Source organism: Centruroides vittatus, unplaced genomic scaffold (genome assembly GCF_030686945.1).
Source record: "Centruroides vittatus isolate TY-2023 unplaced genomic scaffold, ASM3068694v2 contig_350, whole genome shotgun sequence".
In the NCBI taxonomy this organism is placed as follows: domain Eukaryota; kingdom Metazoa; phylum Arthropoda; class Arachnida; order Scorpiones; family Buthidae; genus Centruroides; species Centruroides vittatus.
The window spans coordinates 2010145-2030162 of record NW_027122173.1 but is presented as its reverse complement, the minus strand read 5'-3'; the positions used below and the strand labels follow the sequence as shown (position 1 = coordinate 2030162).

Here is a 20018-nt window from a genome sequence, read left to right as displayed (position 1 = left end):
GCTTTTAAAGATTAATAAGCGACTGAAAGCTCCATATTAACCCACTGACAGAAGAAGAAATATTGATAATTGGAAATATCGGCGAAATACTGAATAGGCGGATAGGCGGACAGCATCTTCGGAAAGCTAATTGTTCGTGTAAAAAGCTAAGGATTGAAAGCTCTGTCAAAGTGATAAAAGTTTCTTTTATCGCGTTAACGAAAAATTATTATTATTATTATTTTATACGCGCTGTAAGAAATATTGCACACCAGCGAGAACTTTAATGTGGCTATTATTGGGTTATATTTCATAAAACTGAACACTAGACGGCGCGTTATACTTCTATCAAATTCAGACGTTTCTTTCTCAGGAGAAGATGGCGGAAAAGTAAGTAATATAACAACTAATTTTAATCCATCTTAATCGTAAACTTTTAAAAATAAAACATGTGCGATTTGATGTATGCACATTTTATTTAATTACTTATTGATAATTTTCTAAATTTTATAAACTACTTTTACACGTTAACAAAATATATGAAGTTTTACAACGTGGCTCACGCATAAGTTTGTAATCAGTTTCAGATTAAGAAATATCGTCTCAATTAAATTAAGTTAATTTAAATTTACGATTTCTGATATATAAACATAAATTAATTAATATAAATATTGTAATTTATCTGAACTGCTCATTTTGATACTTCATTGCACCACTTGAATCTGTAATAGCTTTTGTTAGAAATTACGTGCTTCAATAAATGTTATACCGTTCAAGCTGTTTGAAATTTATTAATATTGATTTATGATTTGATGTTCAGAAATGATTTAATAGTTATACATTAAAAAACAGTTAAACTTGAAAGTGAATTCCACATTCTAGATATATAACGTGACCATTTATTTTTTCCTCAAAAGGGGGCATCATCTAATTTTTAGGTAATAGTACGTGTATTCAAGAAAACGCATATTTCTTTGCAGCTTTTATTTATTAATGAAAAGAACAGGAATGAAGACGTGAAAATAAACCGTTTGTACACTCTTATTTTTTTATTTTATTTTTTTTAATAATAAATTTGCTATAACAGTGAAAACTCATCGGATTACTTACTGACTCCGAACTGTGGAAGCTGCCATTGCCTAACCCAGTGTTTCTCAAACTTTTTGGGACCGCGACCCCCTTCTGCACTTAAAAATTTCAAAGGACCCCCGAAGAATAAGTATGTGTCAAAAAACATCCCGGAGGGAGGGGGTTAGGCTCGTATTTAAATATTTATATTATTTTTATTATTTATATGTGCAATTTATTTAAGTAAAAATTATTTTATATATTTTTTATTTCTATTATTTCTAAACATGAATCCATAGTAAATTTATAAAATATTTGAAAAAATTGATCTGGCATCAATTTTTCAGCGACCCCCCCCCCCAAATATTTTTCACGACCCCCACTTTGAGAATCACTGGCCTAACCTTATTCACGTCGTGGAGTAGCACATTGGACAGCAAATGCTTACAAATCGTGTCGCGTGACCTCGCTTTGACATCAGTTGGTCATTTGACTACAGCTCTGACATGTTTCCGGACAACTTCTGGCAGAAAAATTCCTTTTCTTTGCATTATACCTTGAAGACGTCATGTGATACAGCAAAGATGCCTTAGGGTGCATTTGTTAATAGCAATTGCTTTGCTGCACTGTTCTTCATGGACATTTCTGAATGATGGACAAAGAAAGGAAAGGATGGCAATGCCCGTAATATTGACATTATCATGATGGTGGGATCTATCATTTTAAAATGTGTTTTTAGAGAGAAAATTTAGAAAAAGGGTTCCAATAGCATTCAAAGTAGATATGAAAAAACTTGAGATGACACTTACCACTTTCATCACCATGTGGGTATATACAGTTTAACTTGATTATAACATCATCCATGGGACCACATCATTAAGCAATTCATTCCTGACCTCCGGCAACACAACAAAATAAAGTGGTTTACCCCTGACCACTATACTACTCAGTTTTTGAGTAACCACGGGAAATTTGCTCACTACTTGGCGAGGTTTGTCAATAGAACGTCTGACGAGTGCCCCACCTGTGGGGTTAGAGACGGAGCTAACCATTACCTATACGACTGTACTATAACTGCCAAAGAGAGAACTGAAATGAGTCTTCTCCTGAATGAAATTAACATAGACTGGCCCTGCGACCTTACCGACATTTGGAAAAGTCAAGAGATCTTCCATGCCTTCAAAAGGCTCGCAAAAAAGACGATTCTTACTAACAATCAAGCTGCTCCAAGATGGGGCAGTTGGGGACCAAATAGCTCCTGAGGGGCTGCACTTTCGGGTTTTCCTATCCCCTGCTGGGCGGCAATGCCGCCCTTCTCTTTAGGTACAGGGATGTCATCTTGTTCTTTCTCCACGCGATACAAGCTGTAACGCGGTGATTCGTGAAAACTGTTTTATTTTATTGTTTTATCCACTCTATATTTTCATCTTGTCTCTTCAATGTAGCATTCTGTAGCGCCAATTATATTGTTTCCTACGCCCTGGTTGTGCCACTGGCAGGTACAGGGCATGTAAAATAAATCTTTACATCAATAAACCAACAATACAATACAATACAATCATCCATGGGACCAGCAACTTTTTGACATTATAACAAAGTGTCGTTATCTGTGGGGTTATAATTTCAGTCCCATAAAAAGTACCAAGTGTGTTTAAGAATCGATTATAAAATCCATTCTAATTTAAGATTGTATTTATTACTGTGATAATTATTTCTTAATGGTAATACAGTATACTGTATCTATTATAGTAATAATAATTTATTATCATATGTATAAAAGTGCAAACTAAATGTTTAAATCAACTTTATTTACATTATTATGTCTAAGTTCACATCGATGCAATTAAAAATTTCAAAAAATACCTTTTATAAGAAATTTCTATTTGTCCTATGTTTTGATAATGGCAGCACTTCTGGTTTTGAGAATAATGTCGAATTAAAAGGCAAAAGGTTAAACTAATGTATTCCAATTAAAAAACACAATAACAATATTCACTTTAAAAAGTAAGTTATTTTAGATTGTAGGTGTTTTTTACCTAAAAATTGTTTATCAATGTCATTTTCTAAATCATATACTTTGTTCATTACTGTATTTCCTATACAGTCTAATATTAAAGCTTTCTTTTCTAAGCTCGCCATTTCACCTGATTTGATGCTAAACTATAACATGAGTAACTATGCAGACTAAAGCCTGGACTCCACATTACTTGAAAACAAACTCAGAAACAGAACTGAAACATACAAAGTCTTCATTTCGGTTCTGTTTTCGTTTTATGCTTGATGCTACTAGCATCGAAATGAACGTTACGTGGAAATGTGCCATTTGTTGATCAGTTCTGTAATTGTCGTAAAGAGTCAAACATGGACGACACTATGGATTTTGCCATGCTTTCTCTGCATTTATTAACAATTTCATTGTTAATAATATTTGAATTATTTACATTTTTTGTTGTGCAGACATCTGTATTTTCTAACTTCTTTGATGAATAAGTCCAAATCTATTTGTTTTTCTTGTCCTTTTCGTTACACTTTCTGCCATTACGACAATTAAACTACACGTGACTAATACATGTGACTATGCATCACAAATTCTTGCGTTTTTATTGGTTGCAGCATGACAGAAGTACAGAACAAAAATGGAAAAGTTAAATAATTTTTAACTGCTTTCAGTCTTGTTTCTGTCCAACTGAATGTTCCAAAACTGAAAGTTTCGTCAGTTTGGCTTTCGGTTTTACGATTACGTTGCTGATTCTGGTAATGTGGAGTCCAGGCTTAACCAATCGTCACGTCGTTTAAAGGGGTGACGAATCTCACCCCATGGAAGTCAGGTGGTGAGCGTACCACCCATAATCGTTCTAGGTAGTGGACTGACTGACCCTAGCGACTTAACACTTAGTATTTTCTTTGTTAAATAAAATTTGTAATATAATTTTGTAAATTTGAGAGTGCTTTAAATATGACGTTAAAACAAAGTTTTATATTGTTACAAGTGGGTTTTTTAACACTATCTAGTATACTAAAATTGTGGAACTGATAAAAAAAATTGACATTATATTAGGGTTCATTACATCTGATTAACCTGATTATAACATCTGATGATGTTATAATCAGGTTAAACTGTATATATTGATGTGTGCTTTCACAACTTCTAAATTTTCATCCAAACACTAAAATGGAACTATCTGAGCCATGGAGTATGCCATGTTGCCTTCTACCATAAACTACTACTACTACTACTACTACTACTACAAGCAACCATTGTTGCATCTGGCAGCACGTCTCTCACCAGAATGTAGGAACGGGTTCAGAATTCACCCTTATTTCTAACATGTGATAACTACTACTAGTGGCAACCTGTGTGGACCACAGTTTGATGAACTCTGCTTGAACTATGCTTCCGTAACATCGTAACATTCTATAGCGAAATTCATGAGTTAAGATTTGATGATGACAATTTATTTTTTCGAGATTAACTTTTTAAAAATAGAACATAATCAAATTATTTTGAAATTCAGATTAAATGTGTGAGAATCCAAACTTTAACAAAAATCAGTCATCGATGTCATCATACTTCTTCAATAATTGTCATCTACTACCTGAAAAAATCTCTACTTACACTTTCTCAACAGCAAAAACGATGCATTCCAGTGATCTGTTGACCTCTTGATCAGGCAATATCATTCTAATATTGTAATTGATAGCTAAAGAGAGTCACCACCTAATTCTCCCTGAGGCAAGAAGTCTTCACCAGTCCTTTTAGGATTAAAATCATTGAAATTTTCCTGTGTCAGTGCTAATCATACTTTATCGGATTTTCACATTACCCTCAACTGTGTCTAGAAGAACTTTCCCAGATTCATCCAGAACTTTCTTGATCCAGACCTGTCCCAAACGATCCAAATCCGGACAACCTCAAGACCTTTGACCTCCGAGTCCTCATAAAATCCAAATCAAGAAGCATCACTATGAACACAGGTATTTCCTGACTTGTGAACAATTGTCAGCCCTCTCTCTCTCTCTCTTGCAACTGCTGGATAGATAGGCTAAGTCGATATAACCTGATATATATTGTACTGTGTACTCCTTTTTGTTGGAATTAAATTGTTATTTAGTTGTTAACTTTAGTGTATGAGTACTTTACTTCTGTCAGGCTGTCTTCATCTGGAACTCGATTGCTTACTTGTGCGGCCGCTCGCGTGATCTACTTTCAAAAATAAAACAATGCACCATCACGGTTTCGTGTCAAACGAGACACGGTGGTGTCAGTCTTGACGAGGTATCAAAGAGGTGCTGACCATCCAGTCACAAATGCTTATAACTATAAATTTATTATCTAAATTTATAAACATAATGTTATAACTGATATATGTTTTATATAACTGATCTTTTAATTTTAATGTGTAAAGTTATATAATAATAATTTATATGTAAGATGTGGGATCAATAGGCTACTACATAATGACCTTTCTGTTTGGAAAACTTCTACACAATCTGTTTTAAATATACTTCAATACAAGTGTATGTGCATTATCTATGAATATAGGAAAAACAAAATGTTTATTGGCGGTAGTGTAGAAAGTAGTATAAAACCAGATAACATAAAACTTACAGTATATAGTCATTAAAAATATGGGTGTACTATAGATTACCACCTATGGAATTTCAGGACTTTGATTATATATTTGAACTCAGGGGACCAAGACCAGTTCAACGGTACCCTATTTTTGGACCGGAGAAGAAAAATAAAAAAAGTTATCATACTTTTTAAGTTACCATACTTTTTTAATGCTCTCACGAAGATGGCACCATAGTTGCTAGTACTGCCATCTTGCGGTAAAGTCTGCAAACCATGACGTCTGACTACAGTCATCTCCTGGAGGGTTAAACACGCGATACGAGAGCGGAGAGAGTGACGCGACTTCCGATCATCACACGATCGCCATTTCGGTTAATGTTACTTATGGCAGCGAACATAGCGGCCGTTCCCACTGTTTGTGCTCATGACTGACCTCCCGGAGGGGAGCCGCCGGCAGGCCGCCATGTGCTAAACGTCACTAGTTATTGATTCACAGTAGTTCTTGAACAAAGTAAAAAAGGGGGGAAACGTCTACTAAAGGCAATTTTAACGGCAAGCGACGTGACTCCCGATTGCGATAGCGAGGCTGACTTAGCGGAGAGAGCGATGCGACTCCCTATCATTGCGCAATCGATGGAAAAAGGTATAACAACTTTATTATTTTTCGTCTCCGGTCCAAAAGTAGGGTATCGTTGAACTCGTCTCGGTCTTCTGAGTTCAGATATATACTCAAAGACCCGAAATTCCATAGGTGGTAATCTATAGTATCCCCAAAAATATTTAGGAGTGAAATCAAATCGATATGAAATGACAACTGAGTGATAGGAAATGGGATAAAAGAAGGAAAAGCATTTTAAGAGGCTGAATGAATCTGGTGGAATGCCAAAATCTCAAAAAGAAAATGGAATATACATACATAACACCATAATCAAAAGTATATTATTATATGGAGTCAAAATGCAGAGAATATCAAATTGAAACAAATAAAGGTCAAGTGCAGTTCAGATGGATGCACTGACAGGATCATATAGAATATTATGCAGGTGTAAAATAAAACCTAACAAAGAAGAGAGAGATAATGAAAATAGAGGAATTGGTTATTGGTGAAATAAAAAAGCAGTTAATATAGTATACTTATGAGAACTACAGAATACAAATTGCCAAGGCTAGTCATGGAACAGAAATCACAAAAGAACAGAAGGCTGAGGAAGTCCTGGATCATTTCTCCCAGCTAGTGAAAATTTTTGGGGAGAACACTTAGTATCTCTTTTTAGTAACATACTGAAAGGGCTAATAAAATCATTTATTACAAAATTAAATAAAATTGAAGAAATGCTTGTGGCAATATGCTTCAGTATTAAAATCAGGATTACAGTATTGAAACAAAAAAATGGAATTAGTGCTTCTTTTGTTTTTAACATTTGAATTTATTGGAAATTGGCTTTATAATAAACTATTTTTATTGACAGAAAACAGTAGAGAATTACAGAATAATTTTAATATTTATAAGGAATTACTTTTGATCTGAATGGTTTTTATTTTTTTAGGATGGAAACTTCACTTCCCCAAGTACCAGAAAATCTATTGAAAAAACAAAAAAAGAGAGCAGAAATTAAAGCAAAAGCAATTCAGAATGCTATTAAACAACGAAAAGTAAGTTTTGTTTTCTGCATATTTGCAGTTGATAAGATGCAATCTAAATATTCAAAACAATTTGTTTTCAAATGTGCATGTTTTAAAATTTTAATAAAATAACTTTTTTATTGAAATGACCATGGAAGATATATTTTTTCTAAGAAAATATCAACATCATTAGTAGTTACATTTTTTTTTTTTTTTAATTATTATAGAAAATTACTAACAATTGTAAAACAATCGAAATAGGAATTACATTTTCAGTTAAATTTGATGGTCTCTTATTAGAAAATAATTTATTAGTACAGTAAAGTCATGGAAACACTTCATATCATCCAAAGAGACATACATGTGATCTAATATTTCTTCTATAACTTAATTCTATGATTAAATTAGTTATTATTCACTGATAACCCTTGATAATAGCATCAATTCCACATATTAACGAAGAATATAACCCTTTCTCTAAAGGGCCACTGCAAAATGCCACAATGCAAACATCAGTAATTTGAAAATAGCCAATTTTTTTTTTAAATTAAAATTTAACTATGAATAGAAATAGTCATTATTGATATGTAGTTAATTTGTATATGAATTTACACATATAATACCTTTAAGAAAATTTCACTATTTATAGTAGCATCATTGCTATGCTGCAAAACTTGTCATTTTCAGTAACTTGTCAGTTTCTCAGTTCCCCATTAAGTCAAGTTTGTAGGAATCTACTGAATTAGGTGGTTTTTTTTTTACATCAATGTTTATACCTAAAAGACTTGGTAACAAACCTGACTACACCTGGCACTCTTTGGCCTGCCTAGGTCTTTGTGCCACAAACTCCAACCAACCATCTTTAATTGGAAAACATTAGCTATTGGAGAAACAAATTTATTTGCCATACAAAGGACATTCAGATAGCTTTAGAGTTAACAAAGAACTGCTGTATTAATGCATATATAGGCCACATGCTTGTATAAGCCACACCCTGTTTATGAAATGATATATTTGGAAAAAAATAAAAATCATAGAATTTCACCAAGGGATGAGAGTAGAGACATAGATATACAGAAATATGGCAACACTGCAAATTTTAACCTATCCAATGTTGAAATTGTTCTCCATTGCCTGCGATGCCATGTTGAATTTTGTCAATGTTAAGCCTAATGAAAATTACACCTTTTTTTAAGTAATTATGGCTATTTTAGCCATAATGAGACACAATAGACACACAATTACTATAACAACAGAAAAGGGTTAAACTAAATGAACTAAACCATAATGTTCTATTGATTGCAGAATTTAAAGAAAATTATTGAGGAAATTCTTTTTCATAATTGAATTTTGTCATTTCTACATTTTATTAAATTAGTTATCTGTGATGATGTAATTTGCGTCTGATATTGCTTAAAAGAGACATTTTGCCTGATGTCACAATTCTTTTTTGCAATTCATGCAGACAAAATCAGTCTGAGATAACTATATTTAACAATCTTTCTATGTAAAAAACATAAAATGTTTTTTTTTACTATGTCAGAAATTTGTATTGTTGTTATATATGTATTTTGACATTTATTTCTGTTTATCTGTATTGCACAATGACAATGAAGTGCATTCAATAGACACATACCTTACATCCATTGTTATTCTGCTGTTTAGGTGCTGATACGCATTTTAGGCACTTGCCCCTCTTCTGTCAGCTACAGAATTATAATATATTTACCATATTATAAAACTTCAATAAGATTTATTTTAAAAAGTGAACTTCTTTGTTGTTTCATATTTAACACAGTGTCTAAAACACAAACACGTGGCATTCTCGCTGCTCTAAAAATGCATAGGACTGCTATAAAATAGAGTTAACATTGAAATGTACCGGTACCTACTAGATTCTTTAAGTTACATCACACACACAGATATTCATAAGTGATTTTCTTGTAATTCTTAGTGTCAAAACAACACTATACATTCTTAGTTCTAGTTACACTCCTATAAGCCATGCTTCCTCCTTTCATTTCTGTAAGCCTTCAATGTACCGTACATTACAATTCATATTATTATTAATCTTTTCTTTCTAAATTTATGTTATTTGGAGATTGATGCTTGGCTGATGGATAGATTAACATATTTGAATAAATTGCAACTTTTCTCTGCTCCTGATAAATGATTGTGAATTGGCAGGTTACATAAATCTTGATTTGCATGCTAATTTGGCAAGTTTTTTCTTGGGATAAATTTGTTTTTTACTTGTTTTCTGATTTGAATTTGCATTTCATAATCTAACAAGCAACAGCTTAAATCCTGACCTGAAGATAATAATATTTAAGTGAAACTATGATTACATTAAACAATGCTAATTTTCTTGACATTTGCCATCATCCATGGTTACATTAAGTGGATTCTTCTGTATTTATAAAATGTTTACCTTGTCTTCATGTTATAAGAATCTTATTGTAGTCTAAATTAGAATTGTATTTTAAAATATTTACATCCTAATGATATAAAAATAGTTGTTTTGAATTATATATATTCATTAAATTGCTACTAAAACAAAAATATAAATTGACGATATTAAATGATAGGTTTTCTTATTAATTTTACAGATTGTGAATTATTTTTGAAAGGAAAAATAATTTGTTACTCATAATTTACTATTTAATTTCAGTTGTTCAAGCAAAAGAGAGTTCAGATATTTAAAAAAGCTGAACAGTATATTCGAGAATATAGAAGAATGGATAGAGATGAAATTCGTTTAAAAAGAATTGCAAGAAATCAAGGGAATTTCTATGTCCCTGCTGAACCAAAATTGGCTTTTGTCATTCGTATAAGAGGGTAAATAATTGAAACTTAGTATATTACAAAAAAAATCAGAAGTTTATGATAACTATTTATTGGTAGAAATTTATTTTAAATATTTATTTTTTCTCTTAATTGAAATTCTTTCTAAGTATTTAAAGGAAAGAATTACATTAAAATTTTAATAATGTTATTCTATCTCACTACTTTTTCATTTGCAACCCCCTTTTATTTGAGAAAATGTTTTGTGATTTCCTAGTATATAGATATATAAAACAAGCATATAAATAAAATCACTTACTGATAATAAATCTTAAAACAATTCTCTGATATACCTATTATTTTACTTTTCTTTGCTATTTATTAAAGAAAAACAAATTTGCATGCTAATGAGATTGATTTACTGGTTTATTTTTACATAAAGAATTAAATCCTGGCCAAATATTTGATACTGCAGGATATATTGATGATTATAAAATCAAGATGTCAGTTGATTATGAAACAATTATTTTGTTTTGATCACTATTACATTTTTATAATAGTAACGATGGCCAACCTTTTCGGAAGCAAGAGCACAATTAAAAATTTTCATGAACATTGCGAATGGGCACAACAATATGTAATGACATCATATATGTTTATTGTTAGTTATTTTTAAGTTTTTTTAATTCTTAATTATACTTAAGATTTTTTTTCATTTAATTTTTGTCATTTTTTATTTTGATTCTTTTTGATTTTATTTTATAGGTTAAAATAATAATAAAAATTTGTATTAACAATTTTTATTGAATGACATTTATTACATAATACATGAAAAATTATTATTCGTTAATGATAAGGTTGAGACTATTTCTTAACATAATTTTTCAAAATCAGGAGAGTAATTTGATACTGCTACTCTTAAACTGTCATTCAAATTTTCATCTGTAAGATGTGATCTAAATGTATTTTTGATAAATTGCATTGAAGAAAATGTGGCTTCACTGAAGCTAAAATCTTTTTTTGGATTGATTGACTTATCCAAAAGAAGATTTTAGCTTCAGTGCACAATTTTTTTAATATTGGATATTTACGTGCTTCAACTAATTTCCAAAATTCCTTGTCCATGTTAATAACTTTTAAAGTGACGTCATTTTGTAATTCTACAATTTCCAGTTCTAAATTTTATACATTTGTTGCATAAAATCCATTTATTTCTGCACTTAAAGTAGTAATGTCAACATTAATCATAGGATTTTGAAAGAAAAATAAAATCGATTCCTAGTCGTGAAATTGATTAAATCTTCCATTAAACTCATTATTTAATTTTGTTAGATCAACATACATTCGAGAATTTAAATGATTTTCTAGAAATATTTTCGAATGTGTGGAAAATGCGTCAAAAATGTTATTTGAATGTGCAAATTCCAAGGGCTAATTTACCTTTAAATGTTTTAATAGCACTTACCATATATACTAAATCTTTATTTTTACCTTGTAGTTCAAGATTTAACTGATTTAATTTCTGACAAATATCAGCTAAAAAAGCTGCCACCTATCCAATTAGGATCTTCAAGTTTGTTATAAATTTCCCCTTTTTACTCAAATTCTTCTATTTCAGTAATCAAATTAAGAAACCAGTCTAATACTTTGCCTTTGCTAAGCCACCTCACTTCTGTGTAAGTTGTTAAATCTGAGAACTCAGCATTATTATCTTCCAATAGCTTTTTAAAAAGTCTGTGCTGTAATGTAATCTAAATGTATTTTTGATAAATTGCATTGAAGAAGCTCTTGATTGAAGCTCTTATAGAATTTATAATTTTTGTTATGAGATCCAAAACATGGCTAAATGAAAAACTTTAGTACACAGAACTTGCTGATGTATTATGCAATGATAAGCAAAAAATTTAGAAATGATTCATCTTTTCTACATAAAGTTATAAATCCATTATTTTTACTGATCATTGCTGGAGCTCCGACAGTTGTAATTGAAGAAAATTTATGTAAGGGGGAAGTTGTTGTTCCAAAATATAATTTTTAAAAACTTGATAAATATCTTTACCTCTCGTTCTTTCCTTCATTGGCAAAAGGCACGGTATTTTTTTCTTTCACAGAGTAGTCTTCGAAAACCATTCTTATTATTACTATTAATTGAGATGTTCCCGTTACATCCAAAGATTCGTCCATTTGAAGTGAATACCAAGAGCACCTATTCATATCAGCTTCAAGTTGATCTTTAATATGGGTAGATATTGCTGCAGTTCTTCTTTTTATTGTATTGCATGACAACTGTAAATTGCTTATTGCCCTAATTATTTCTGGCTTATTAGAAAAAGTAACAAAGAGAGAATTGGCACCAATAAGTAAAGCTTGTTTAAATAATTCCCCATTTGAATATGATCTCTTGTTCTTTGCAAAAAAATGCAATATTTTAAACGATGCCATAGTTACATTTTTTCATTTATCTGTTACCTTTTTGAACTATAATTGTTGGCTCAACAATCTCTTCTTTAAACTATTTATTTAATCAGTTCGAATAGCACTATGAGGCATAAATTTTTTATCAAAGTTCTCATGTTCTAACTTAAAATGTCTTTCAATATTATATTTCTTAGTAGTTATGGTGCGATTGCATAGAAGACATACACTGTTACCTTTTACTTCCACAAAACAATTTTTAACAAAAAATAAATGAATTGGTTATAATACCTGTATTTCATAGTTATGATATAATGTATACAACATAAAACCTTTAATGTCAACACTCGTATGACACTAACTGTCACTGACCAAGTGACATACATGGCTCATAGATGGCAGAACTATCAGTAGTAATAAAATAAAAACATTGAAGATGGTGCTAAAATTCTATAGAATTCAATAAAATAATAATTTTTTGTAGTCAAACCAAGTTCTTATATATTATTATATATAGAGTTATTTAATATGTCAATAAAAAATTACTTGAAAATTTCGATTAATAAATAAGTAATAAGTAATTTCAAGAAAATTCTGCTTAAAAGCTGGATCATGAAATTGATTGAAAATAAAATAAAATTATTTTAATTTATCATGAATCTTGTCATGGGCGCATAATAAATCACTTAGGGGTGCAATTGCGCCTGCAGGCATGGGGTTGGTCACCCTTGGTTTAAGCATTACATTGCTTGACTAAAGAACAAAATGTTAAATTTTATATCAATTCTCAGTAAGCATAAATGAATTTACTAACATCTTTCAAGTTTCCAGCAAACAAAGAATTTTAATAAAAACAAATGTTTTTGGTTTTTATTGAAAGCTTGTCTTTATGTAACTCGAGGGAAAAAAAAAAGAACTTTTAAAATAGAAGAATGATTCAGATAAGAATATTTAAACATTTGAACTATGTTTGAATAGACACATAATTACTATAACAACAGAAAAGGGTTAAACTAAATGAACTAAACCATAATGTTCTATTGATTGCAGAATTTAAAGAAAATTATTGAGGAAATTCTTTTTCATAATTGAATTTTGTCATTTCTACATTTTATTAAATTAGTTATCTGTGATGATGTAATTTGCGTCTGATATTGCTTAAAAGAGACATTTTGCCTGATGTCACAATTCTTTTTTGCAATTCATGCAGACAAAATCAGTCTGAGATAACTATATTTAACAATCTTTCTATGTAAAAAACATAAAATGTTTTTTTTTTACTATGTCAGAAATTTGTATTGTTGTTATGTATGTATTTTGACATTTATTTCTGTTTATCTGTATTGCACAATGACAATGAAGTGCATTCAATAGACACATACCTTACATCCATTGTTATTCTGCTGTTTAGGTGCTGATACGCATTTTAGGCACTTGCCCCTCTTCTGTCAGCTACAGAATTATAATATATTTACCATATTATAAAACTTCAATAAGATTTATTTTAAAAAATGAACTTCTTTGTTGTTTCATATTTAACACAGTGTCTAAAACACAAACACGTGGCATTCTCGCTGCTCTAAAAATGCATAGAACTGCTATAAAATAGAGTTAACATTGATATGTACCAGTACCTACTAGATTCTTTAAGTTACATCACATACACAGATATTCATAAGTGAATTTCTTGTAATTCTTAGTGTCAAAACAACACTATACATCAGCGGTTCCCAACATGGGGCCCACGCCCCACAAGAGGGCAATTTGATTATTAAGGGGGACAATTCGAAACTCGTCCAGAGTTTAAGTTAACCGTATAGCCACTGTATGCCATATTTATTGGCAAGCGCCAAATCCGACAGAGGGCGCTCAAGATGGCTGCCGAAACAGGTAAGGAACCGACCATGTGTTTATTCAATGCCTGAGCCGATTCAGTTTCCATCGGTGACAACTACTGCGATGACCAAATGGAGAACAAATCATTGAATTTATAAAGTAAATAATTAATAAAAAGTACATGGCCGGCGTTATTTACATTTAATAAATATATAAAAATATAAATACGACTATACAAAGATAAAACTTTGCTTCTGTCTTTCAGAAGCAAGTTTTATCTTTGTATAGTCATATTTATATTTTTATATATTTATTAAATACATTGAATTTATATAAACAAAATCTAACACCTTATCTTTGCCGAGAAAGTTTAATTTAAAACAAACGTTCTTCGACCTATTCTATAGGCCATCCTCAGGCTAAATCAAGAAATGGAACAGTTCCGTTCCAGAAGATCGAATACAAATATTTAAATTTCAAAAATTAACAACGGATTAAAAGATGATACATAATAAACTAATATTGTATAAAATTAAAAAACAAAATTAACAACGGATTAAAAGATGATACATAATAAACTAATATGGTATAAAATTAAAAAACAAAATAAAAATTAAAAATAAACTCAGAAAAAACTTCTAAATACAAGCATCAACTAAAACTAATGCAGAACCATAAGATAAACATGTAAATTAAGAGTTCCTTGCAGAGTTTTTAACCATATACTTCCAGGCCGATGGAAGGCCCTCAGCGTCCCTCGCATTTATACACGCCCCTTCTAGTTTGCTCTTGTAAATCTCTATCTTCTCAGCGGTCCTTGCCAACGTTGGGGAGCTCACGGGTTTTATAATGTCTGCTTCATCCCATTTAACTATCGAGCTTTCGGTCTGAGCCATTTGGGATAGTTCCATGGCGTTGGAGCTTTTTCTGATGTTATACTTGTGCTCCTTGAGTCTTACACTCAAACTCCTTGTCGTAACGCCGATATAATCTTTTTTAATTCCTAGCTGTGCGTTCTCGTATGGTATCCTATACACACCTGCTTTTTCTTCCTTCTTAATGCTATCCTTGTCATTCCTTAAAATCTTATAAAGGTTCGGGGCTCTTTTCAGAATTATTGATGTCTCATTGCGGTTCGCAATTTCTTTCATAATGCTTATGGTATATCTGTTATAAGTGAATTTAGTGATCTTAGCGGGATCTTGTTTAGAGCCTCTTGCTACGTTCTTCTCGTACCTTTTAACCATTCCTGTTATTGCGCTTTTCCTGTATCCTAAGGTTTTGGCTACCTGTAGAATTCTGTTAATTTCCTTTGCTCTGTCCATAACGTTGTCACAATATAGAAAGGCCCTTCGGATTAGAGCCCGGAATGCCACCATCTTATAATGATACGGATCATTTGATTGCGAGGGGATATAAAGTGGACTGTGCGTGGGTTTAACGTAAACACTGGTAGATAAATGCCCGTTTTTGAACTGGATGTTGATGTCTAAAAAATGAATTGTTACGGAACTTTTCTGTTTTAATTTCAGTTTTAGGCCGTCGTTATTACGATTGATGCTTTCAATGAACTCATTAATCTTACGGTTATTCTTCCATAATATAAAGATGTCGTCTTCATATCTTTTAAAATATACTATATCCTTACGGAAGTCAAACAAAACTCTTTTCTCCAGTTTCCTCACAACCAACTCACAAAGAATTCCTGAGATCGGACTTCCCGTTGAAATCCCCCTTTTTTGTCTATATGCTTGTCCATCATAGCTGAAGATAGATTCGTAGCATATCAGGTTAGCCAGTTCCACTACTTCGTTGTTGTAATGTATCAATTCAGGGATTCTGCTGAACAATAATTCGAGTAGTGCTTCCTTGCATGATAGAATTCTTATGGACGGATATAAGCTCTCATTATCCAGTACCGTTCCTACTTCCTTTTCCATTAACGATATGTGTTGAATTTCCTTAACCACAGTTCCAGGATCTTGTGCCACTAGTGCGTTGCTTTTCAGTTGAGAGGAGATAAACTTGTGTAATCTTTTTTCTAAGACAAAAGTCGGTCCCCTGCACTTTTCTACTATTGGCCTAATTTGTTTACCCTCTTTGTGAGTTTTAGCGAATGCAAACAACCTTGGAATAGCAGGCCTTGGGTTCCGGAAGGGGCGTGTATAAATGCGAGGGACGCTGAGGGCCTTCCATTGGCCTGGAAGTATATGGTTAAAAACTCTGCAAGGAACTCTTAATTTACATGTTTATCTTATGGTTCTGCATTAGTTTTAGTTGATGCTTGTATTTAGAAGTTTTTTCTGAGTTTATTTTTAATTTTTATTTTGTTTTTTAATTTTATACCATATTAGTTTATGATGTATCATCTTTTAATCCGTTGTTAATTTTGTTTTTTAATTTTATACAATATTAGTTTATTATGTATCATCTTTTAATCCGTTGTTAATTTTTGAAATTTAAATATTTGTATTCGATCTTCTGGAACGGAACTGTTCCATTTCTTGATTTAGCCTGAGGATGGCCTACAGAATAGGTCGAAAACGTTTGTTTTAAATTAAACTTTCTCAGCAAAGATAAGGTGTTAGATTTTGTTTATTTAATTTTTTGCTGAGCACGTTCTATTTAATATTGAATTTATGTCAAATTCTAGACTGTATCAGCGACAGGAAACGTTGTCTTGTAGAAGGTGAAGCCGTTTTGGATGCTGGACACATTGTATTTTGTGGATTAAACTCTAACAACACTGAAAGTTCACGTTGTTGCTTTAGTGTTTCGATCTCAGATATTGTCGTTTTAATACATCTCAATTACGGGGAGAATGCACGTGCAAAGCGGGGCTGTCTGGTTTTCGTAAACATGTGATAGCCGAGCATAGTACTAAAATGAAAACAAAAAACGTAAATTAACTTATATTTTCAATTAAGAATACTTTTAAAAATTTTACTGGAAAGTTATCTCGACATATGTATATGAAGATAGAAAATTTACCTATTTTCAATCTGCGTACAAAAACAATTTTTCGACAGGCATGTCCATTTACAAAAAAAAATTAGACAGTTTTTTCTTTTTATGTGGACGGCTTAAGATTTTCAAAAGAATAATTTTCAAACTTGAATAGGAATATTACCGCTACGTCATGACTACATAAGAATTATTATTTAAAAATAAAAGACTCGTGTGTAGAATTAAAACATTTCTCACCTGTTAACGTGTAACAGGTGAGAAGTGTTTAAATATTTTAAGCAGTATACACCATGTTCTAATATAAAAACATAACTATTATGATAAATAAAACTATGTTCAGTGTTGTTGTTAGAGTTTAATCCACAAAATACGATGTGTCCAGCATCCAAACGGTTTCAACTTCTACAAGACAACGTTTCCTGTCGGTTCCTTACCTGTTTCGGCAGCCATTTTGAGCACCCTCTGTCGGATTTGGCGCTTGCCAATTGTAAATATTGATTTAAGTTAGTTTTAATTTTCTTTGTTTCCCTTTCCTTCTAGAACTTTCCTTTATAACCCTTTTTCCTTGGGGTTGGGATTAACAATTCTGGGAACCACTGAGAACAAAGAGATGAATGAGGCCCTGAGGCCGGTGAAAGAGGAGAAAGAACATTCTTTGCCCAGACCTCAAGGTGGGCTGACATGAATTGTGGTGTTCCAGGTCGCATTTGGCAATGACTGGAAAGTGGAAGAGACTGATGAAAGGATTGGGTTTTATTGTGGTTACGATAAAACAGTGTGGCAACTAAGTGCAAGAAAAAACTTCAATGAACACGACAACGAGAGACCTTCCAAGAGTTCAACATATATGTTGGGGGGCATAAGAATTTTAGAAAGGCTTAGGTGGGGCATAGCACAAAAAAGGTTGGGAAACACTGCTATACATTCTTAGTTCTAGTTACACTCCTATAAGCCATGCTTCCTCCTTTCATTTCCGTAAGCCTTCAATGTACCGTACATTACGATTCATATTATTATTAATCTTTTCTTTATAAATTTATGTTAATTTTTTGATTATGCATTTTACTTTATTTTTATATATGAATTTATAAATTCTTATTCTTAACCTTCTATTTTACATATCTGCTTATTTACATATTAACATAGTATTTTGTCATTGTTTCTGTTTGTACCTTTTTTATATATACTAATACATATTATACATTTTATATATACTAATTATATATAAGCTTTATAAAAGATATATTGATGATATTCTTATATTATATGATAAAACAGTAGTAAAGATAGAAGAGATAAGCAAGAAAATAAATAATATAAAATTTAAAATAGAAAGTGAAATTCAAAATGAAATAAATTATTTGGATATAACAATAAGATGGAAAAAAGAGAAATTAGAATTTAAATCATATCAAATACCAAGTAGAGTGCAAAAAGTTGTCAATTACAACTCAAATATTCTTCTATATATTAAGGAAAATATCTTTAGTATGGAATATCAAAAAATACAGAACAAGTACAAATACTGACAAGATCAGAAACATTAATGATTGAAAGAAAAAATTCATAATAAATAATTATCCAAGCAGGGTAATACAGTGTTGGGAAAAAAATCAATAGAAATAAATGTCAACAGAATCAAAAACCAAAAAAAACTAAATATATAAAATATAGTTTTTTCATATTTTTCTTTACTATTATGGATGATCCTGTAAAGTACTATTTTTTTTAGTATCTTAGGAAACCGACTATAATTACGGTCGGTAAAACTTCTGTTAACCTAACGGGTACTTTACGCGGATTCGAGATTAGTTTGCCAGGCCTGGGCTTTTAAGCGTGCACCGAAAAATTAGTAATAACAACGATAAATATCAAGTCAAATCAAAAGTTCAAATATATTTAATTAGCAACTAGAACGTACTACGTACAAATATCAATAATTCCAAACAAAATTTATTAACTAAAATCAACAAGTCAACCCGACAATAAACTTAGCTTAACTTAATAGTAATTCCCCTTTGAAATTCTCCAAATCAAATACTTAGCAACTATGAACAAAATCTCTTACTAATTAAACGTCTATCCGTCACCTCACTATACGAAGAAACTATTTCCTCAATACTTTCGATATCGTCAATCGAACTCCTCTTTAGCACCTTGGATCGTCCAATTATCAATCTGGACTTCTATCAGAAAATACTTCGCTTTCGAATTAACCTCGCTCTCACAGTCGCCTCGATTTGGAAATCACCTCGGTTTGGAAATCACCTCTCCTTCTTCGGTTAACGTACGGGTTTTATACTGTGAGGTGACGTCACACTTGAGCTGGGTTACTCCTCTTATTTACATACTTAGTTGCTAACATTAACTTTGTTCTGGCAGCTTTAAGTTTCCGACAAAGCTTATAAACCGTTTACAAAATATTTATCATAATTTTCTGGGATGTTTAAGACGGTTTATCAAGTATTTCTCTACTAGTGATTGTGGGGACTCCCCCCATTTTTTTTCTGCGGACTGTTACTTCCGCCGGGCAGCACAAGTGCGCAAGATGTTTCCTATGGTGCTTATTTCTCCGTGAGTTGTTTTTTCTTCATTTTTCATTACTAACAAGAGAGTGGTGGGGAACCTTCGTCCTAAATAAACATAAACCCCAAACAAAAAGATAATAAAACGGAAATAATAATAAAATAAAAAATAAGGTTCGGACTCAGTTCCTTACAATCCTTTACATGTTTTGGTCTTGATATACAGATTCACACAGTTAGTTTTA

The 20018-nt window shown here is 31.6% G+C and overlaps 1 protein-coding gene across 1 annotated transcript in view; it reads left to right on the top strand.

The window, feature by feature from the left end:
• The first annotated feature begins 289 nt into the window (after positions 1–289).
• The window catches only part of RpL7 (ribosomal protein L7), a 28503-nt gene continuing 8774 nt past the window's right edge, over positions 290–20018 (top strand). Inside the window, exons 1-3 of the mRNA XM_067269464.1 lie at positions 290–369; positions 7171–7276; positions 9918–10084. Of these exons, the coding sequence (XP_067125565.1) occupies positions 359–369; positions 7171–7276; positions 9918–10084 (284 nt within the window). The 5' untranslated portion in view covers positions 290–358. The remainder of the gene's footprint in view (positions 370–7170; positions 7277–9917; positions 10085–20018) is intronic.